Source organism: Dreissena polymorpha, chromosome 8, assembly GCF_020536995.1.
Source record: "Dreissena polymorpha isolate Duluth1 chromosome 8, UMN_Dpol_1.0, whole genome shotgun sequence".
NCBI lineage: Eukaryota > Metazoa > Mollusca > Bivalvia > Myida > Dreissenidae > Dreissena > Dreissena polymorpha.
The window spans coordinates 85846627-85870294 of record NC_068362.1 but is presented as its reverse complement, the minus strand read 5'-3'; the positions used below and the strand labels follow the sequence as shown (position 1 = coordinate 85870294).

General features: G+C 37.0%; 2 protein-coding genes and 1 long non-coding RNA gene across 3 annotated transcripts in view; 1 reads left to right on the top strand and 2 right to left on the bottom strand.

Annotated features, from left to right (window-relative positions):
• Positions 1–11725: 11725 nt before the first annotated feature.
• The window catches only part of LOC127840835 (DNA-directed RNA polymerase II subunit RPB2), a 144966-nt gene continuing 133023 nt past the window's right edge, over positions 11726–23668 (bottom strand). The window contains exon 28 of the transcript XR_008030590.1: positions 11726–12086. The gene's annotated coding sequence lies outside the window, so the exon portion shown is untranslated. The remainder of the gene's footprint in view (positions 12087–23668) is intronic.
• LOC127840864 (uncharacterized) overlaps positions 12056–23668 on the top strand; it is an 82758-nt gene continuing 71145 nt past the window's right edge. Inside the window, exon 1 of the long non-coding RNA XR_008030605.1 lies at positions 12056–12204. This is a non-coding gene — a long non-coding RNA (uncharacterized LOC127840864). The remainder of the gene's footprint in view (positions 12205–23668) is intronic.
• Positions 16054–23668, bottom strand: part of LOC127840837 (contactin-like) — a 51746-nt gene continuing 44131 nt past the window's right edge. Inside the window, exons 20-25 of the mRNA XM_052369264.1 lie at positions 21245–21392; positions 20731–20852; positions 18408–18618; positions 17932–18047; positions 17206–17386; positions 16054–17075 (exon numbers count right to left, since the gene is read on the bottom strand). Coding sequence (XP_052225224.1) covers positions 16930–17075; positions 17206–17386; positions 17932–18047; positions 18408–18618; positions 20731–20852; positions 21245–21392 — 924 coding nt within the window. The 3' untranslated portion in view covers positions 16054–16929. The remainder of the gene's footprint in view (positions 17076–17205; positions 17387–17931; positions 18048–18407; positions 18619–20730; positions 20853–21244; positions 21393–23668) is intronic.

Genomic DNA, 23668 nt, shown 5'->3' with positions numbered 1-23668 from the left:
TGTCGAATAACCCATAGTAAGGAGTATAGATGCGTAGGAATTAAATCACGAGTGCGAAACACGAGTGATTTGATAACACGCATCTATACTCCTTACTGTAGGTAATTCGACAACAAACCATCATAGAAAAATATTATTTCGATTCTAACACGATTCTGATTGATTTGGTTCAAGCTTTTGGACGTGAACTATATTTTTCAATACTCCGCCGTTCTTAGTACAAAGGTCACTATTTAGTGACGTCATTGAATTGTACAAACATATGACGTCGTTTTCATTCATAAATATATTGAAAGTGACGTCACTTTCATAGAAAACAACAATCATAGGAACTAAATGACGTCAAGTTTATTGATGCTACTGAAAAGCTGGCATGCTATGAATGTTTTCTTAAGTACGTTTCCTAACAAATAACATTCTTTGTAGGCGTGGTTATGCCATTTATCACCATTTATACAATTTGTTGTTTCATTTCATTTATATACATGCTACATTTATTACATTTCTTTAAGTGCGGGTTTTAGCACGTGCATTTTACTGCAATATGTTATTTGCTTATTCGGAACTATTTTCGAAACATTAAGCTCCGCCCATAAGTTATTTAAGAAATAATCGACTGGTAACCGTTGATTATTGCGGTAATAAACAACGGTATGGAGTTCCGATGCGTAGGAATTAAACCACAAGGGCGTAGCCGAGTGGTTTGATAACAAGTATCGGAACGACATACCGTTGGTTATTACCGCAATAACCAACGGTTACCCGTCGATTATTTCGATTCTAACACGATTTCATTAATAAGTTAGCCGCGATTTAAAGGTTTTAAATGAGAATTATATTAACCGAACGTCCTCCACTTTTCCGCGAAAACTTGACGTCACAACAACAATGAAAATCAAATGACGTCGTCTTCATTCATAAACAGTGCGCGGACAATCAAATGTGACGTCATACTAACAGCCGTTGGTATATCGAGGCAATAACCCACGGTAGATTTCCTTCTTTGTATATAGAAAACAAGTCACGTGCCGTGGTAGAATTAAGAGATAATCGACGGGTAACCGTTGGTTATTGCGGTAATAACCCACGGTATCAAGATCCGATGCGTAGGAATTAAACCACGAGGGCGTAGCCCGAGTGGTTTGATAACAAACATCGGAACGACATACCGTTGGTTATTACCGCAATAACCAACGGTTACCCGTCGATTATTTCGATTCTAACACGATTTCATTATGAAATGAATTTTAAAATAATTAAAAGGCGTGTAGGTGCAAATGCCTTCTGTAAACATCTGAGGGAAGTGTCGTCAAAATCAGTATGTGTAATGGATAATGGTTTAAAAGCAATTTCTATTTCATGAAACACACAAGATGATCAGAGCGGAAAGTCCTTGACAAACAATCACTTAGCACATTTCCCACGAATTAAAACAATAATTTTCACGTATTCTTGGCTGCGTCCTCGCAAAGGACATTGATTGAACAATTAAAGCTACATAATTGAAACCTCTTTATGAATGATATAACTGCAAGAAAGGAAAACGGTTATAATATAACATATACCTGGAATTACGAGGGGAGTGTTATTTCTTGTATTTGAAATAGGGTCTTTCATTTAAAAAAAAACTTATGTATCGGTTTTAATTGTCTAAAGTAAACTCAAAACGGCAAGCGCTTATTATGATGATGAGACACTTAACCCATTTATGCCAAGCGTCTAGAAAAAAGGCATTGGCAAACAGCGTAGACGTCTCATCAGGGTCTGCGCTGTTTGCTTAAAGGATTTTCTGTAAGAAAACTATGGAAATAAATATACATCCCTAATTTTGGAAATAAATTGATCCAATTTAGAAGGATGGGAGAGTCCACTAGGCATAAATGGGTTAAAGGACCTAGTAAAATAATAAAAAAAACTCGATAAAGCGGTCTCTCGAACAGCATTGCAGATATAGTGGAATGTGCACGCATTGAATTGTAGGGCGTTGCACAAATTTACCTTCAGTGCAGAAAGACCTCTTAGACAAAGTGCAGCAAGCTCATTCGGGGAGGCACCGGCATGACCTATGTGCGCACAAGTGTGAGCAACCCGTAATTGAAAATCAATCTCGTTGCAGAATTTTCGTTCTGTGATTTGTTTAACATCTGTGCAATGAGCGAAATAACAAGAAAAGACTGTTTCAAATACATTAACGTAAATGTAAAGTTGAAATTCATCATAAAATATTGCTGCAATGAAGAATCAATATATCATAAATTATTTTTTCCAAATATGGGTGAAAAGGGGATGGTGGACAAAACTTGCGCTGCCTTTGGAACTATTTTCATTTCCGTTTACGCGGACAATTCAGTTTTCCGATGTTAACGAAGGGAAATGAACGGCATGCACTGGTTTATTATTGTTTAATGTTGAAAACCTGTTATTTGAGCTTCGTTTGTTAGTATATGATTTTTAAGTTATTTTCCAAATTGTCTACATAGTCAGACGCATGCTTGCTGCAGCCATGTAGCACTCTGTTTACAGACGTCTCATCTCCATGTCCAGGCGTTACAAGAGCTGTCTCCATCGGAAGACATATGTCCCCGAAAACGCTTTTTCAAAACCTAAACGCAGATTTCGAAACCTAAACGCGGACCCTAAGTTCGAGGTCAAGGTAAAAGGGGTAAATAATTGTGTGCATATGGAAAGGCCTTGTCCATATACAGATGCATACCAAGTGTGAAGGTTATATCTGAAGCGACATAGAAGTTATGAGCATTTTTCGAAACCTAAACGCAAAGGTGTGACGGACAGACAGACGGACCGACGGACAGACAGACGGACAGTGCGATCACTATATGCCCATCTTCGGGGGCGTACACATGCCTTACACGAGCGCGAAGTACATCAACCACGTATTAATATTTCCTCAACCACATCATCAGCGTATTTTTCTAAGTTAGTTGGCATTACCCGAAGAACGTTCAAGACTTTTAGACACGCCCAAACCGAGACAACATAATTGTGGTAGCGCCAACCTCGGATACAGAGATGCGTTCCAAGTGAAATGAATTCCAGTTCAATCAATACAGAAAACAATTATGATATGTAATATATTAAGCCGATGTCATGTGTTCTACCTTGACATTTTTACCATATAGTCAATATATCTCGCATCACATAGACTGGTTTAACGAGTGGCAAAATGTCATTTTTAAAGACAAAATTTATCAAGATAACGAAAAATGATGTATAAATGTATACAATATATTGAAACAAGCAAATAAATTAATTTCATGAAATTTTTCGCTCACGCGAACATCTGTGAGTTTGTCTCTTATTATGTCCATCCTTTTGATCTGGTTTCACAGTCTCTTACTATTCAGTATTCATACATTTCAGAACCAAAGCCTTTCGAACTTTAACCGGGGAAGGATTGTCTTAATCTTAGTTAAATGCGTCAAAGTGTGTAAGTAAAAGTGCGTCAAAGGGTTAACCACGTGACTCTGTATTACAGATTCCAGAACCTCGCCCACTACTTCCACGAGACCCCCAAACAAGGTCAACAGAACCAGGCTTGTGGTGGTGCCGCCCTCATCGATGCGATTACAGGCTAAATTACAGATTAAATGAATTTTATACCGAAAAAGCAATAAACAATTGTTACATACAAATGTACTGCGTTATCGTTGAACTGGATTATGTAGTCTTCGACACGTAGATTAGTTGAGACGCGTTCTGAGAAAACTGGGTTTATATACATGTGCGTAAAGTGTCGTCCCAGATTAGCCTGTGCAGTCCGCACAGGCTAATCAGGGACGACACTTTCCGCTTTTATGGTATTTTTCGTTTAAAGGAAGTCTCTTCTACACGAAAATCCAGTTAAAGCGGAAAGTGTCGTCCCTGATTAGCCTATGCGGACTGCACAGGCTAATCTGGGACGGCACTTAACGCACATGCATTAAACCCAGTTTTCTCAGAACGCGTCTCATTTTGATTTTTTGTTATGTTTTCCATGCGCTTGTACTTGACTTGATTAGGTGTCTCAATATTATTGATTTTTGTTTATTTCACATAAAATACACATGGGCGTACACGTTATCAATCATTATATTATACATCGGTTCACACTTGAATCACTGATAAAACCATTTACTATAAGCTTCGAGGCCAACGCAGTGTATCATACAAGTGCAAACACGATTGGTTGTTTGAAACGAGTCCATTTAAAGATAGATGAAACATAACATCAAACTTCGTGCATTACGGTTTTGACACCGGTTCAAATGGGTGAACAATTTTCAGTGATTTTTTTGCTTTAATTTGTTACAGCCTGTGCCTTTTGAATTGGGAAAATTAGCGCGATAAACCATATAATTGGGAAAAATAGCGCGATAAACCATAAAATTGGGAAAAATGAAGCATTATGAATAGGATTATAAGTTACAGAAGTGATATTGTTTTTAAGTGCATGTTCAGGGAGTTTTCTAGAAAAGGAGTCTGGTCAAATTGGTTGGGTTTTTTTAATCAATAAAAGTGGCAAGTTTGGGAAAGATTTATGGACAAAAATGACTAAATTCAAGTTATATATTTTGTAAGATGTTTAAAAAATAAAGTTGAGACCTAGATTTAAGAAATCATAATTAAGTTATATGAGACTTCTTTCTAAAAAAAAAAAAAAAAAAAAAAATTTTTTTTTTTTTGTTTTTTTTGGAAGTTGGGCTTTTTTGGGGAAATTTTGGTCAGAATTTTGGGAAAAAACGTGTTTTTTTGCGATTGGGAAGCAGCCGAAATTCGGCTGTAAATTTGAGCAAAACAAATCACTGATTTTCGTATAAATATATGGTCATATCACATCAACGGTAATGTCTGAAGTAAACATGGTAATAAGGTTAAAGCGGAAAATGCCGCCTCGGATAAGCCTGTGCGGGTTGCACATTCTTATCTGGGAGCACCATTTACGAACATGTATTTAGCTCGGTTTTCCCATAGCTGATTACAATTAAGCACTCTTTATTCCTATGCCTGAATATAATATACCAGTAAATATTCGACATTTCTCTTTTTGTGAGGCCAAATTCACATTTTGAATACTCATCATATTAACTCTGAATTATATACGATACGCGTTTAATTTTAAACATTCCGAGGTATTCATTTAACTATATAGCTTCGTCAAAATGGTCAAAGCCACTAGCTGTGTTTTAGTCTCGACCATGTATTGACATTTTGGGAAAAACATACACATTCTTTAATGATTCAAATAGGTGACGATTATGAGCGGTTATTACCCTATTAAAACACTAAAGACAATGCCAAAAATATCAACATCGGAAGAAACTTATGTCGCATAGTTGAGAGCAAAACCTATATGGAAACAACAGCGGCTGCAGTTCTACAAAGAGATGCGAGCCGCGTCGTGAGACAGTTCTACTATACACGGTCAACGAAGCGATCTCGTCAGGATCTATCCGGTCCACTATGAAGTCACACAATTGTTGGTAGTTTTATTAACTTACATCATGAGTCCTCATCAGAGTATACAGAAGCAAAGGCATGCCTGGAGCTGCTATGTTCGGATATGTCCTTATGAGCAAGACGTAGCTCACAGGAGTCGTGTTCTAAGAAAACTGGGCTTAATGCATGTGCGTAAAGTTTCGTCCCAGATTAGCCTGTGCAGTCCGCACAGGCTAATCAGGGACGACGCTTTCCGCTTGTATGACATTTTTCGTTTAAATGAAGTCTCTTCTTAGCAAAAATCAAATTAAGGCGGAAAGTGTCGTCCCTGATTAGACTGGGCGGACTGCACAGGCTAATTTGGGACGACACTTTACGCACATGCATTATGCCCAGTTTTCTCAGAACGCGACTCGTATATTAGCGCATAATGACTCGTTTGTAATCAACTTTCAGACACGTTTGGATAAAACCTGATATCTTGTGAGTGCTAACCTAATCATTAATGCGCCTGACTGTGCATGCATGATTGAAATTAATTATAATAATCAGCCATGCGTCCAATGTTTTATACGCAGTCCGGACTAAGCAATACGTTGTACAAATCTCATGTACAGTAAATCAAAGCAAGAAAGTATATTTGAATGTGCTTGTTTATAACACATTAAAAATATATATTTATATGTTATAAAGAAACAAACTAAATATTAATATGCTGTCAATATGTAAGTTAATAATTGTAACAGCTCCTCCTTCAATCGGTGGTGAAAGATTTAACCCATTTATGCCTAGTGGGCTCTCCTATCCTTCTCAATTAGATCAATTTATTTCCAAAATTAAGGATGTCTAGTAACTTATTTTTATATTTATAATATTTCTTACAGAAATTCCTTTAAGTAAACAGCGCAGACCCTGATGAGACGCCGCATCATGGCCTTTTTTCTAGACGATAGGCATAAATGGGTTAAGTCACGCAAGGTTTTGCGGTCTCCTTAGCTGAAAGCATAGCTACTGACCAGTCTGCACGAATGCAAAGGCTTTTTTTACGGTCGACGCATATGGTATAAGCCCATTTTCGCTAGTCTTATGTTATATAGGAAACATTATATTCCTACAGACAATTTACCAATATATGCAATAGAGACAATAATCCATCCTAACTCAAGATAATGAGCGGAACACAGTCTTTCTGTTTTACGGAATACTGACCATGGCTTAAATCAAACTGGTCCTAAATACAATCCCAACCTGGGTCTGGATGGAAGCTTCCAATATACACAATTCCAGAAGCTATCTTCACACACAATTTCAGCAAAGTTTTTCCAGGCGACTCAAGATGAGCAGAAACCGTTTTTAATGTTTAGTGTCAGTGACTTTGACCCTCACCCGTTTGACCTCAAATAAACTTACATCTGGTGTTTAGTAATAAGCAGGCGACACACCTAATTTTTGCCCCAAACCTCCATCCAAATTCAAGTATTTTACCACAAACTTTTATTGGATTGTAGTAGCTGTGACCTTCACCTTCACCTGACTGGTGAAATGTATTTTAAGCTAGTTCAGCGTGTAATCTACACACTCACATACAATTTTGGTAAAATACTTTCATTGCAACTGAAGTTATTCAGGGTATCCACGTTTTCTTATTTTAGTTAAAGTGACATTTACATTTACTCGAGAAGCCACTAATAATAGGTCCTAAATTTCGTCACGATTAGTCAATGCGATCTTACCCTTTGCATGCTGGGAAATTTGTCGTCTGCTAAAATGTGGTCTGCTGAATTTCTAAAATTATCATTTTCTTCTATTTTTTTTTTGAAAGAATACTATCAGTATAGCAAACAGTTTGGATCCTGATGAGACGCTACGTTCTGTGGCGTCTCATCTGGATCCATACTGTTTGCAAAGGCCTTCAAAATTCGGTCCCAGCACTGAAAGAGCTAAAGTTATAGACCAGAACCAATCTGTCTGCTGATTTAAAGAAATAATATTTCTAATGTTGTTACTTAACTTCAAATAGTTATCCTCCATATATAACAAGTATTTTACCTAGTATTTTCGTAAACATATAGGATGCTGTCTATGTTTATATTATTTCTATATGGCATCTCTGTGACATAATTGTATGTAAAATTTCTAGTGTTCAGACGATGTACACAGTGCAAGTCTGAATAAATATTTGTCTTCTCTCGTTTTTCTATTTTCCCCAATTTCAATAGCAGTGACCTTGACCTGACTGGTCGCAAATTCACTTTCAAACAAGGCCTTAACATAACCTTCCCGCACACATTGTTTATGCAGTATATGTGGCCTCAATAGTATAACAATGCTTTTCTAAGATATAACAATTACATAGTTTTCTGTCGTTCTAGACGCAGATTGGATCTCAGTCTATAAATTGTCAAGATAAACGTGTAACCAAATTATATTAAGCTTAAATCATAAATGTTGGCTTCTAGAGTAATAACAAGATTATTCTTAGAAATGACAAACTGGTCTCGTTTTTTTACCCCACTTCATCCAAATTTGAATTACGCCTAGATATCAACAAGTTAAACATTCTGACCAAATGTATTAAGATTAAATGATACAGCTGGGTTTCATGAGTGGTTAAGTTTTTTTTAATAATCTACATTTGGACATCTGTAGCGGCACCAAGGATCATATTTGTTTCGGTTTTGTCGGTCCTAGACCGATTGGGGTCATGAAAGACCGATTGAAAATCCATAACAGTCGGTCCGATTCTGTTTGCTTAAATTTCCATGTCATGAAATCGATTACACAGTGCACATGCTGACACACCCAAATGACATTCTAATCTCGATTAGGTGAGATAAACCAGAGACGTAGATAACGTTATCTACGTCTCTGGTGACGCACATTCACTGTGCAGATTTCTGATAAATATGTGTTGCTGTTTTTTATATATATCTCAAACGTAGTATTTTGCGTTAATTGACACAGGCATTACATTATTCCCTACTGACCATATGATATCCGTTGTTAATTTGAATGGTATTTATTATTTTCGCCGTTATTTCTCGTCTGCTTGCCGCCATCTTGGACGTGTGTAAAAACAGGCGTGCTCAATCCCGATACATCGACTATCGTCGGTATTCTCCGAGAGAGAGAGAGAGAGAGAGAGAGAGAGAGAGAGAGAGAGAGAGAGAGAGAGAGAGAGAGAGAGAGAGAGAGAGAGAGAGAGAGAGAGAGAGAGAGAGAGAGAGAGAGAGAGAGAGAGAGAGAGAGAGAGAGAGAGAGAGAGAGAGAGAGAGATGTGTATACTGGATAGGAACGTAAAATCGTAATTATTCGGCTAAATTTGCGAACCAATACGTAAGTCAGTTGTCCTTCGGTGACGACTCGACAAGCTCGGTCAGCACTCGTTCCCCGGGAGGCTTGAATTTTAACGTATCTTTAATTACTACGCAAGCGCCAAAATGATTATGATTGATAAATTACCCGCAAAGACCGAAAATATGCGAAAGTACGATTAAAAACTGAAATGTGACCATTTTGATCGATGGATCCGTAGTTCTTCAGTACAAATCCGTAGTGCGTAGTTTGGCCAAATAATCCGTAGTAACTACGGCGAATCCGTAGAAGTAAACAGGTCTGCGATTTTGTGGCCCCCAGGGCAGGGTCAAATTTGACTCCTGGGGCATAATTTGAACAAACTAAGTGGAGGACTATACAATGTCACTACATACCAAATTGTGTAGCCCTAGGCCCAACGGTTATGGACAAGAAATTCTTTAAAGTTTTCACAAAATAGGCATTATATAAGAAAATGTTCAATTTTGTGACCCCCGGGGCAGGTTCAAATTTGACCCCAGGGATAAAATTTGAACAAATTTGGTAGAGGACTATAAGATGTTACTACATACCAAATTTGATAGCCCTAGGCTGGATGGTTATGGACAAGAGATTTTTGAAGTTTTCACAAAATAGGCCTTATATAAGCATATGTTCAATTTTGTGATCTTTGGGGCAGGGTCAAATTTGACCCCAGGAGCATAATTTGAACAAACTTGGTATAGAACTATAAGATTTCACTACATACCAAATTTGGTAGCCCTAGGCCCAATGTTTATGGACAAGAGATTTTAAAGTCTTCACAAAATAGGCCTTATATAAGCGTATGTTCAATTTTGTGACCCCCGGGGCAGGGTCAAATTTGACCCAAGGGGCATAATTTGAACAAACTTGGTAGAGGACTATAAGATGTCACTACATACCAAATTTGGTAGCCGTAGACCCAATGGTTATGGACAAGTAGATTTTAAAGTTTTCACAAAATAAGCTCTTTATAAGCATATATTCAATTTTGTGACCCCCGGGGCAGTTTCAAATTTGACCCCAGGGGCATAATTTGAATAAACTAAGAAGAACAATTACATGTCACTACATACCAAATTTGGTGGCCCTATGCCATACAATTATGGACAAAAAGATTTTTAAAGTTTTCCCACAATAGGTCTTATATAAGCATATGTTCAATTTTGTGACCCTCGGGGCAGGGTCAAACTTGACCCCAGGGGCATAATTGGAACAAACTAAGAAGAGAACTATTACATGTCACAACACACTCAATTTGGTAGCCCTAGGCCCAATGGTTATGGACAAGAATTTGTAAAGTTTTCACAAAATAGACCCTTTATAAGCATATCTTCAATTTTGTGACCCCAGGGGCATGGTCAAATTTGACCCCAGGGGCATAATTTGAAAAAAACTTGGTAGAGGACTATAAGATGTCTCAACATACCAAATTTATTAGCCCTAGGCCCAATGGTTATGGACGAAAAGATTTTGAAAGTTTTCACAAAATAGGCCTTATATAAGCATATGTTCAATTTTGTGATCCTCGGGGCAGGGTCAAATTTGACCCCAGGGGCATAATTTGAAGAAATTTGGTAGAGGACTATTAGATGTCTCTACGTACCAAATTTGATAGCCTTAGGCCCAATAGTTATGGACGAATGATTTTGAAAGTTTTCACAAAATAGGCTCAAGGCTGCCGTGGTGTAATGGATATGGTGTCCGCCTAGCGACCAGGAGGTCACGGGTTTGATCCCCGCTGTGGTATCGTTCTTTCGATCTCCATTATAGACACCAAGTACTGGTTCTAGGCCCAGGAAACGGACTCGAGAGCATTTCAAATAAGTAGGAATTACTTTCTATGCAATCGAGCTAAAATAAATAGGTTTAAACTACACAAAATAGGCCTTATATAAGCATATGTTCAATTTTGTGATCCCCGGAGCAGGGTCAAATTTGACTCCAGGGGCATAATTTGAAGAAATTTGGTACATGACTATTAGATGTCTCTACATATCAAATTGATAGCCCTAGGCCCAATAGTTATTGACGAATGATTTTGAAAATTTTCACAAAATAGGCCTTATATAAGCATATGTTCAATTTTGTGACCCCCGGGGCAGGGTCAAATTTTACCCCAGGGGCATAATTTGAAAAAAATTGATAGATGACTATTGAGATGCCTCTACATACCAAATTTGATAGCCCTAGGCCCAATGGTTATGGACGATTTTTTTTAAAGTTTTTACAAAATAGGCCTTATATAAGCATATGTTCAATTTTGTGACCACCGGGGCAGGGTCAAATTTGACCCCAGGGTCATAATTTGAAGAAATTTGGTAGAGGACTATTAGATATCTCTACATACCAAATTTGATAGCCCTAGGCCCAATGGTTATGGACGAGAAGTTTTGAAAGTTTTCACAAAATAGGCCTTATATAAGCAATTTTTCATTTTTGTGACCCCTGGGGCAGGGTCTAATTTGACTCCAGGGGCATAATTTGAAGAAATTTGGTAGAAGACTATTGGATGTCCCTACATACCAAATTTGATAGCCCTAGGCCCAATGGTTATTGACGAGAAGATTTTTAAAATTTTCACAAAATAGGCCTTATAAAAGCAAATTTTCATTTTTGTGACCCCAGGGACAGGGTCAAATTTGAACAAATTTGAAAGAGGTTCACCCCAGGAACATTACTGAGAAATTTCTTCAGAATTGGACCAGTAGTTTAGGAGAAGATGTTTTAAGGAAAAGTTAACGCACGCAAGGACGCACGCACGACGGACACAGGACCATGACATAAGCACCGCTGGCCTCTGGCCAGTGGAGCTAAAAATTAACTTCCTGTTATACCGGTACTTTCTGTTTTTTAATATTACTTTTTTTTAAGCTTTACGAGTTACATGCCAACATATTTACTTATTCAATTGTTTGTATTCTAAATGCATACTAATAACAAACTGTGAAAATGATATTTAAAGATTTATTTGCCAAATTTGTATTGGAAAAATAAGCAATCTTTCCTAAACATTTTACTTTAAATTTGGCAAATTATTTTTTCAAAGTTTAGACAAAAAGTTAAATTAAATTCTAAAAGATATATAATTAATATATTTCAATCATTTTTATTCTGAAAATAATAAACATATACATATTGATGTACAAAAAAACACTGCTTGTTACCATAATCTGTGAATATTTTTACTAAATCACACAAGACTGTGCTTTAGTTTTAAAGCTGACTGAAGAACATTTACAAGTTTAACAAGAGATGTGTTTGTCAGAAACAGAATGCCCCCTACTGCGCCGATTTGAAGCCATATATTTGACCTTTGACAATGAAGAATGACCTTGACATTTCACCACTCTAAATGTGCAGCTCCATGAAATACACATGCATGCCAAATATTAAGTTGCTATCTTCAATTTTGCAAAAGTTATGACCAAGGTTTAAGTTTTGGGACAGAATGACAGGCCGAACACAATATACTCACAATCATTCGATCCAGGGGCATAAAAAACAAGCACATTCAAGAATTCTTCATTTTCCAAAGTTAAGACAATGAACAAGACACCACTTTTGCTTATTCTATATAACTATGGTAATTCCTTTAAATCAACACTTTTAATGCTCTGATTCTCAAACAGTTTTCACGTTTTCACATATTTGACTTGACACAATAGCTGCCAATAGATAATAAACTGGAAAAGAATGGCAATGTTACAACAAATCTTCACACTATCGTTTTTTTTTCAGACAATTATGATAAGAAATGTGGAAATATGACAATTTAATCCCCATTTTTGATACAATACGACAAGTACTTAGAACATAACCTATAGTTTAATGAAATGCACTGCAAGAAGTTCACCCATTTAGTGAAACAGGCTTTGCTGTATCAGCCCCTTTTTAAACAACTTTATTTTTTATATATATGTTCTTAGTATCACCTAGTAAAATGCACATGCATGTTATGTCTTCAATAATGCAATATTGATTCTCTTAGAAGATATAAAGAGAATAAGATAATGTTGAAAACTTGTTTTGTTATAAGATGCACATGTGTAAGTTTTCATGTACGCACACAATATTCAGCTTTAACACTTTGTGTAAAAATGTAGTATACACTTATTTGGACGACTAATTAAAATACAATTTCTGATGGTCCATCTGTCAACAGCTACACATTTAGACCTATGCACCACATTAAACAAGTTGGCATGACCAACACTTGAAGGTTCTGTGTTAACATTATCATGCCAAACCACCCAGTGTTCAAATTATCCATGTTCGGTAAACTGGAAGCACCCAGCTCTGTGTTCAGATGACAATGCTCTGTGTTCAGGCGACCATCATTCTTGGTGCGATTCTCATGGACATCAGTTCTTGGAACAACAGTTTGCAGGCATACGGTAAACGTATCTGGGACACCTGAAGAATATTAAACTAAAATAAGAGCTTTGGTTTTATGCATGGGCCGTATCTGGGACACCTGAAGAATATTAAACTAAATAAGGGACAAAATTGTCACAAAACCAGGTTTTCAATTTGAAATAAAAAGTCTGATAAAGGGAGACAATTCAAAATGTGCATTGTTCCCCCCCCCCCCCCTGTGTAAAATTCAATCTATTTTTACTATTGGTGACCTTGATTTCAGTTTGAAAAAAAGTCGGATAAAGAGAGACAACTCAAAATCAAAATGTGCATTGTTAGTGATTGTTTATAGTTACCCCCCTTGTTTAAAAATTAATCTATTTTTAGTTGTGGCGACCTTGACCTTGGAGATATTGACATAATTCTTTCGCGCGACACACCGTCCACCGTTATGGTAAACAAATGTGCCAAATGGTATTAAAATCTCACAATGAATGACATAGTTATGGCCCGGACAAGCTCATTTATGGCCATTTTTGACCTTTGAACTCAAATTGTGACCTTGACCTTGGAGATATCGACGTAATTCTTTCGCGCGACACACCGTCTAATGATGGTTAACGAATGTGCAAAATGATTTTAAAATCTCACAATGAACGACAAAGTAATGGCCTCAGGCGGATATTAGTCGGTGTAATACTGTGAAAAAAGATGGACTAGATAATCGGTTTTACTTATGCAAATTTAATACATTTCATTTTTACCTGTATATTATTCATAATTATTAATAGGTGACATAAGATATCTGATTGTGACAGGGGCGTAGATAACCTCCAAACATTGGGGAGGAGGACGCAAGGTCCCGGCTCTGAAAAGAATAAGATTGTTCATGTAATAAATTTTGTGTTAAATATAAATAATAATAATAATAAATAAACAATATTAAGCAACAATGACTCTTAATTTTTTTTAAATAACTTTCTTGTCTACGATCCATACACAGTGTATGGACCGTAGACAAGAAATATATTTAAGAAAATTTAAGAGTACATAAGCTAGACAGCAATGTTTGCAAATATACTCGAATCTTGTTTGAACAGAAATCAAATGCAACAATTAAAATACGGTATGTACAGGTACAGTGGCATGCATAGGAAGAATTTAACACGTTGAAATACTGTTTCATTGTAAGCGTACATTTTCATTTTTTATATTTTGTAACATTTCTGAAACATCTGAGTTAACAAATCCCATTAGTTAACTTAATTTATATACAAATGGTCTAACGAAAAATCTGTTATCAAGAAATATCCGCCTAAAAGACGAGTAACACTAAAGAAATTCACATAAAATGGTAAACGTTTTCTTACTTGTAATCGCGCGTGTTGACACGGGCGTTAGTCATTTACTCAAATAAAAGTTATATAAATAAAAAAAAATCACCGTCACTTCCTTTTTTCGCAGCTGAATACATGGAATAAGAAAAACTTATCATGTTGCTACCTTCGGAAAATATGACTGGTAACCAGCGACATTACACCCGTTTTGTCGGTCCATCGGCCTTTAATCGCGTGCCAATTTTGAAAGTCGCCGAATGTGCAGTTGGAATCCAAGATCGAGAGAATGCGTTTTCAGATTAAGAAAATCTATTCAAACACTTAATTACAACTTGTATAAGCAACGGTCTTTAAATGGAAAAAATAAAGTCATTTCGACGAAACTTCAAGTCTATATTTACATTTATCAATTCAAAGCATTGAATGACAAACTTCAAGACATGCTAACAGGTGTGAACCAGTCTTATAGGATGCAAGTGAAACAGTTAACCCTTTCAGTGCGGGAACCGAATTTTAAAGGCCTTTGCAAACAGTTTGGATCCAGATGAGACGCCACAGTTTGGATCCAGATGAGACGCCACAGAACGTGGCGTCTCATCTGGATCAAAACTGTTTGCTATTCTGATAGTATTCTTTGAAAAAAATGAAGAAAATGCTTGTTTTACAAATTCAGCAGACATTTTAGCAGACGACAAATTTCCCAGCATGCAAAGGGTTAACGATACAAGGATTTGACTGGTTTGCCAGTATTTTCATGATATGAGTGTTTTCCGGAATTGTTGTAGAAGTATTCCTATTTCGTAACCGCTTTTCGTTTTTTATTCAGGTAAGTGCTTTCATTATTAAGAAAGTTGTATTGGTCTTCAAAAAACGAAATTAACACATGCGACCGCTCTCTGAGGACATGAAATTAAGTGCGCATGCGAAACACTATCACCCCTTTCAGCGCACATATATTGCTAATCAAAGATTGAGCTGTCTTGTATTAAAACAGACGACATTTGACATAGCCCTGTGAAAGTCGCTACGACGTTGAACTAAGTGCATTGTAGTGCTTTGTTAAAATTATTTCGTAACGTCAATTGTGAACCATTTAACACGTCAATTTTTTCAAGTCTTTTAAAAAAAATAACTTTTAATTAATGTTCTGATTTATTGCTATTAAATTTTAAATAAACTGTCGACTTATCACTTATTTTGTAATTATCTTCATTATTAAATAAATGTATCAAGTATCACTTTATTTTGGTGTTTACAGAAACTTTTTTAATTTTCAATTTTCACCATTCCGGACCTATTCCGTTGCGCATGCGCAAATGTGACCTTTGTTTTGTTTACACTCGCTAATAAGCAAAGTAGCCTTTAGAATCAGAGTTGTCTCCATGCTCTCACATACAATGCTGGTTCCAGTCGTATCTCAGTTGTCTCCATGCTCTCACATACAATGCTGGTTCCAGTCGTATCTCAGTTGTCTCCGTGCTCTCACATACAATGCTGGTTCCAGTCGTATCTCTGCGCGGAGGTTGAAACCATGAATGAAAAACATCCCCAAAATAAAATCATATATCGTCCGAGAAAAAAAACAGAACATAACAGACAGTTTATTAAGACTTATACATAAGTACATCGTCTTCATTGTTTATTATTATAAATAAAGTATCGTTTCATAAGTAAATGACATTAACACAGGACTTTCAATCAATATGACATCACTATACTACGGTTTGGTGTTTTGTAAAAGAATGTTTAAAACAATACTTATTATTGGAATAATTAACGTGTCATGGCAAATTATAAAGAACATATTCCAACATCACAAAGTGTATAAAGCCCAGTTTTTAACGGCAATTTCTCGTAACCGTTATTTGTTTTATTCAAACTCACAATATCGCTTTTTCAACGTGATAATCGACAACGTTATAATCGGCAATAGAATTTTCGACAACGACTGTCCTTGGAAATCCAAAATAAAAATATCAAAAAGAAGACGTCTAGTATATACTAGCATTGTCAAAGTCAGGAGGTTTCCTCTAACACCAGGCAAGTAAACTGATAATAATAAGATGAACATAAAACGATTATTATGTGCATTTTTAAATTACTTTGCTACTAAATTATAAAAATTAAAAATAAAGACGAAGATTTTTCAGGCTTCCAACATGTCAGAAATATGAAGATCGTTTAGAATAACAAGTCAGACTAGTATGGACAATTTAAGACATAGATGCATTTAAATACATGCATAGGGTATAATTATAATGCAATAAACAATAAAAAACCGACGATAAACCAGCTACGTCAGAAATCGTGGTCAAGTTCATATCAGACTAGTTAATTGAATGCATGTCTAAGTTTTCTATCTAGGTAGGAATTGTCAACTGCAAATATACTGTGTAACTGCCTTGTTCACATTTCTCAATGCACAAGTTAAATCTATGAGCAGCATTGTTTGTGCCATTCTTTAGGGCGTGACCAGTCGCCGCATCACGAGGATTGTTATCAGCATCAGTGTCCGTATGTCCGCCCCTAGGCAGAGTGGTACTGCTCCACAGGACACGCCTTCGTAGCAGATCTCGGTTGTGGCCGGGTCGATCTGGATCATGCCACCTCAAACAAAACTAGTAAGTAAACACCTATTGAATTATACGTCACATCATACATAAAGAATTAATTGTTGATTAAGTATCGAACTATTCATCGAGTATTTAATACTTGACTCGGCATTAATAAGACTTACCTTTTAAAGTGAAGAACACCGAGTCGCTCATGGCCCCGTCTCCGCCGGCGCTGACTCCCAGCACCCTGAGCTGGTAGACGCTCTCCTGCTGGAGGCGATTTAGCACCGCCGAGGTATCCAGCAGTTCCGTCGTCGTCTCGTTGGCGTGCCGGATATCCGACTGCACAAGCCACCATTTTACCTAGCAAGAGGTGTCACAGAGAGATACAGTATCAGCGCTATTAGCGAAAAGTTATAGAATCAGCAACATCGACAAACAAGCAGATAACACTTACCATGATCACTGAACTTTATGTAGTTATTGAGACTTTAAATAGGACTGCATTATTTTTTATTTTATTCATTTATTTTGTTCATTTTTAATTGTTTAATAAATGCTTTTAGCATTATTTTGTTTTTGTACGTGTGCTGTACTGTATAAAAGTAAAAGTGTACACACAAGTGTTAAATAGAGTTTCCTATGAAGATTGAACACTTCAGTAAGGCTAAGTTATCTGACTCATAGTAGTGGTGATTGTCAGAGACATAAGACTCTATTCTGCAGAGAAGGAGCCTTATGGATGGTCAAATGATTTGTTTTACTGTTTTTATACTTCCCTTGATAACAAAATTAGATATATAAGTTGAAATGCATCAGGTTTTGATGTGGGGAATTTCATAATACTAATATTCAAAACCACTACGAGACTTGTGTCAATATGTTGTAGTGCACAATCCTTCATGTACCTTGTATCCCGTAATAATTTCCTCATTCTTTGTCGTCATGATCCCCTGCCACGTGACCAGGACGCTATTGGGACCATGTGACGTCACCGTGACAAACCGGGGGTAGTTAATGGGCGCTTGAAACAAACACCATAATTATAAAATTGTAACAAGAGGCAACTCATAGTATTAAAATACTGTCTATTAAAATACGTCTCATATGTAAATGTCTCACAAACTCTGTATATCAGAGAACATCTGCATATATCGCGAATGTTGACTTAGACAGGTAGGTGTTTTATTTGTACTTTCATAAACCTTTAACTGGTTGTGTTTAAATTTACTAGTATAAGCACATGTTTATAGCTTACAAAGTGTTGATATAGCCTGGAACATGTATACACCATGAACAATTGCTCATCGAAGAAATGTTTTCAAATTCGTACTTAAATACACGAAAAGATAACTACTGTCCAATGAGATATGAACACTCATACCGTTGTTGGCTGTTTCCCCTCGACGCCATTCCCCCTTTGGACCCCTTCCGGCGGAATTGAACACTTGCAAGCGGAAGAAGAACTCGGAGTTTATTTCCAAGTCAATCAGTAGCACATCGCTCGCCTGGCCATAGATGTTCCGATTGCGCAGGTTGGTGACCGCACATCCTTTTAACGGGCTGCACCCTAGGTTGTTCCAGTAGTACTGAATCTTGAGAGGACAACACGCATCAGTGAGGCCATGTTATCCGTCGCAATCAGGCGCTTAACGTATTTCGGTTTTAAAAAACAATTGTCTTCAACAACAAAGCCTTTATTGTTGAACACACACTACTATATTTTTAAAAACAATTTAATTGGCATTGGTATCGATGTTTACCTTTCTACAAAAGTAAGTTGTACAAAATTATGTGTTATTACTTTTTTTAAATACATAATTATATGCTTATATAAAAAATAGTACTTTATAGCTACTATAAAGTTATTTATATTGAGCACATTTTTATAATAATTGGGTACAATCAATACGCCAAATGTGTAAAGGCTGAGCGAAGCACTGAAAGATAGCTACAGTTGAAATTTATCCGTATGTAACCTATAACGCAGCCTCTTTCGGACCAACAAAGAAGCCAGTTTAGATCTTCAAGAGTTTCAAGAATATTTCGGCATTTCGTATTGGTTTTTATTATTAATGTATTCCGTTTTTGAGCATTGTTGGACGTTGTGTTGGACGGGGGTCGTCCAACTTCATGTCACATGTTTCATGTATACATCTGTATATCTTGGTTACTTATTTTGTTGCCAGACAGTATCAACAACCTAATGTGTTCTGTATTTTTTAATGTGACACGAATGACCTTCGGAGGCAAATGGGCGCAAATATAAAGGTAGTTTGCAGTGATGGGATCTCTGGAAAGTGATTACCAGAAATCCTACAGCACTTGTGTCCTTAGAACAAACAAATTCATGTTTTTTTTCAGTGGTTTTCCAATTATTGTTAAGACGTGCCACAATAAACCTGCTATATCATGTACTGAACTGCTTCCTATTTTCGACTCGATTAAGTTGAGTTTAACCCATTTATGCCTAGTGGACTCTCCCATCCTTCTCAATTGGATCAATTTATTTCCAAAATTAGGGATGTCTTGTATATTTATTTCTATATTTAGAATATTTCTTACAGAAATTTCTTTTAAGCCATCAGCGCAGATCCTGATGAGACGTCGTTTCGGAACCTATTGGCCATTTCGTGAAAGTTGTAATTTTGTCATTCTGTGAAAAGGTCAATTGAACAAATAAAGGTCCGTGTTTAAGTTGGCGCGCTATAAAATCAAATACGTTCTAACACGTCGCGTTTTTTTTCCTAAAGACATTGAAGTGAATCAAATGCTGTGTTTTCTGCAATTAGGAAGGCGAGATCTTTATGTTCTGAAAGCAGTTCTGGAGAATTAAAGGGGCCGTCCAACAGATTGCACGTTTTGGTAAATTGACAAAATTAAAAAAAAAAGTTGTTTCAGATTCGCAAATTTTCGTTTTAGTTAGGATATTTTTTGAGGAAAAGATAATACTGACCATTTACCATGCTCTTAAATATCTATTACATGCATCTTTTGATGATTTGAAAACCTGAACATTACAGAGCGTCGTGCGACGCGAAACGATTGATTAATTTGAAAAGTTCTGTTGTTGTCGTTTTATTTTGGGTTACTACAAGGAAAGCTTATATAGGTAAACAATACATCCGCTCTAAGCATGCGGATGGATGGTCGAGTGGTCAAGTCGGAAGACGTTTTACTCCAGGACTACAGGGGTAAGTGGTTCGAGCCCTGTTGAGGGTTACTTTTTTACTTTTTTTAAATTGTATTCTTGTTTTTTTTACTGGAGATTTTTAGCTCAAATGTTTAAATTTATCAATATAAAGCATCTAATGACAAGCTTCAATACATCCCAAAATCTGTTTGACGGCCCCTTTAATGTAAATTGTACCATCAAATATGCGCATTAGAAAAGCAAATGTAGCAAACTTATGTTCCAGTTAAATGTATAGTGCGTGTGTATTTTGAAATTTAAGCGATGCTTCCGCGCCTATGGCAGCATAATATACGGACTCGGAGGACACCTCACTTCTTTCTTATTCACTTTTACTAGATTTTAAAATATTAGGACGAATTTTGGATCCTGGATACAATTTCCACCTTCTTATCTTCTACTGAAAGATGCTCAATGTTGGTGGGATATTTTACTGTGAGAAGGGAGGGGCGGAGTGCCCGGACCATACCCCTCATGTAGAGGTTTTATAAAGCGATCAAAGCACTGTACTGACCGTGTAGCCGCCAATGCTGCCCTTGATGTGCTCCCTGTCGTCCGGAATAGGGTCCCACGTGACCAGAACGCTCGACAGGTTCACTCCGCTGACGCTTGTAATCTTAGGTACGTTATCCGGCACTGAACAACAACAGCTAATTTGAATATAAACTTTAATGTCTAACAATCGAATGTATTGTATAAAAAGTAATAGAGAGTAATGGTTCTCATTTATACATTTTTGTTATATATGTTAAAATAAACCTCCACAACTATAACGGCTGAGCGGTCACACAAATCAGAACGTATTATTGAATTCGATTGACTCTCGACGTTTTTATAGCAACCAATAGACCCATATGACACCCCTGAATATGGGGATAAGTCACGTATTTTTGACCTATGCCTTCATTTGCATATACCCAATAAAACGCGGGCAAAACGGAACTTTAAAGCCCCTCCATGAACCTTGAGGGGATAAAATATATAATATGTAATGAAAGCTAACACAGCATTCATGGTAGTTCTCTTACTGCCCATAGCGGAGAAGACGGTGACGACGCTGGAGTTAGGTCCGGCGCCAAGGTCGTCGAAGACGCCCACCATGACGTCATACCCGAGGTAGTAGTTCTCCACCCCGACCTGCGCCGAGTACATGCCCACGTGACCGAGTAGCACGACCTGCAGCAAAATGTAAGACGAACTCACAGCGTTATGACGTCACGAATAAACAAGTACGTCACATATGTAGTGTATTTTTGCATTAAAAAGGTGTGCATTGGATGTAGTGTAGTCGATATTACGTCATAAATAACACGTGCATGTGGTGTTCCGCATCAGGTAGTATAGTTACAATCATTACATGTTATGAATAGTATGTACGTATCAAATGATTGGTCATTAACAGCGTGAAGATATGACGAAACGAAGATGAAATTTACCAACAACATACAATGTAATTATTATCTGATGCAGCGAATCTCGTAGAATGCCATTTACGGGGATTAAAGGTGAGTGGTTATTAAAATGTACAGTTGTTTATATTGGTAACGCATCGTATGCAGTATGATATGATGAACATAATCTTAACTTGATGGTGCCTTCGCGGTATTAAGTAATTTATGAAATGAAAATGTACTGTAGAGCATGCGGCATGCCGTCATTCACGAAACGTTAACGTGATGTAGTGAATGCGGAATGACGTCAATGACGAACGTAATTTGTGATTTTCCGATATGACGTCTTTGAAGAAATATAAATGTAAAGTATCGTATTACGTCATTAACGAAAATTAAATGTGATGTAGCATATGCGGCTTGGCCTAATTAAAGAAACGTACATATATAAGTAGCTTAAAGGGTTTGACGTAGTAAAAGAAATGTACATGTAGGACATGCGATAGGCCGTTACTATCACCAGGAACAAGTTTTTGTAATGTTTGCGATATTACAACATGTATATGTGTACCGGAGCGTTGGAGTTTAATGCACCGGAGCGGATATGGAATGTTGAAGAGACAAGTTTATCGACAGAAAATTCAACTAAACAAATAGTATGTGCAAAAGAATAGTCACTATGATCGGGAGTATGCATTTTCTAGGCAACCATTATATATTTTCCAAAGAAAGAGGTGGCAAGACAGCTTCATAGAAGGTACGGTTGCAGGGTCCGTGGGGAAAATGTCAGAGAGTGGTTGGATTAACCGGGGGATATTAGAAGAGTATGTGACGAGCCATTTAGCACGTTATGCAGCATTGAACACAACCATGGATGACAACCCAGACACATTGACACGATGGACACACGAGTCATCTCCCCCTGACAATGACCATATAGGCATCTAAGAAAGATTATGTTGTTTGTTCTTCCACCACATTCTATCCGCCTCACACAGCCCTTGTACAATGGGGGTGCTTGGACCTATGAAGGCGTTCTACAATAGGGAATGTCGGGCTTTTATGCATTCCAACCCATTAATATCCATGACTACAAGCGAGAATGCTAGGCTACCTGCCCTTCTCTAAGGCATTCTGAACAGATAATATTTCATCAGTCTTCAGAAAGTATGTTAATACCCATTTAGTACCAGCGCCATTACTGATGTCCAGACAGCCCCAGTGAAGATAGTCAGGAATCTTAACACTAAGGCGAATGCTGATTCGCTGCGCCGACCACAAGTAAAGAGGGACTCCAAGGCCAAACAGGTGGTAAGAACAGCTAAGGCCAAACAACAACAGCAGGCACAACAGCCATCAACATCTGGAATGTTATCAAAACCGGGGCGGCCACTACCACTTGATTTAGGGTCAGAGTCAACTCTTGAAAGGGACACAGATAGTGATGACGTTTGCTATGTGTGACAGAAAAGTAGTCCATCTGAATTCAGGAAGCATGTTTCGTTTTTTTAATAGGGTAAATGTAATGTGTGTACGCATTGGGTATATCTAGGTTACTGCACTGATGTACGTTTCTTGAGCCGGAATAGCTTCTTCGGGTGTCCTCATTGTGCCGAAGAATACATGAACATGTTACATTATGTGAATATTGAGAATGAAAATTAGACGCTGCTTTAAAATAATTATTATATTATTTTATTTGATGTCTTTAAGTGCACATATTTAAATGGTTATATACGTTATTGATTTTAAGTTTGAAGGGTATGGCAGATTTTTGTTTATTCATGTTTAATTGATATTAGTACTGTTTAGCCTATTTACCACGGATCAACCCGCCGAAAAAATAATAAACAATGGCGGACAATGGTGTTGCTTTTGTTTACTTAAAATTGAAGGATTTTCGTCATAAAAAGGCAATCATCCAATGAAGTTTATTCAAATATACGTGTCTTTAGAATCATGTATCTGATATATGAAGATGGTTTCTAGACGAACATGCATATCCCTCAAGTACCGCGAGTCAACAGTGATGCTGTATATATACAATAGATCTATCACCCA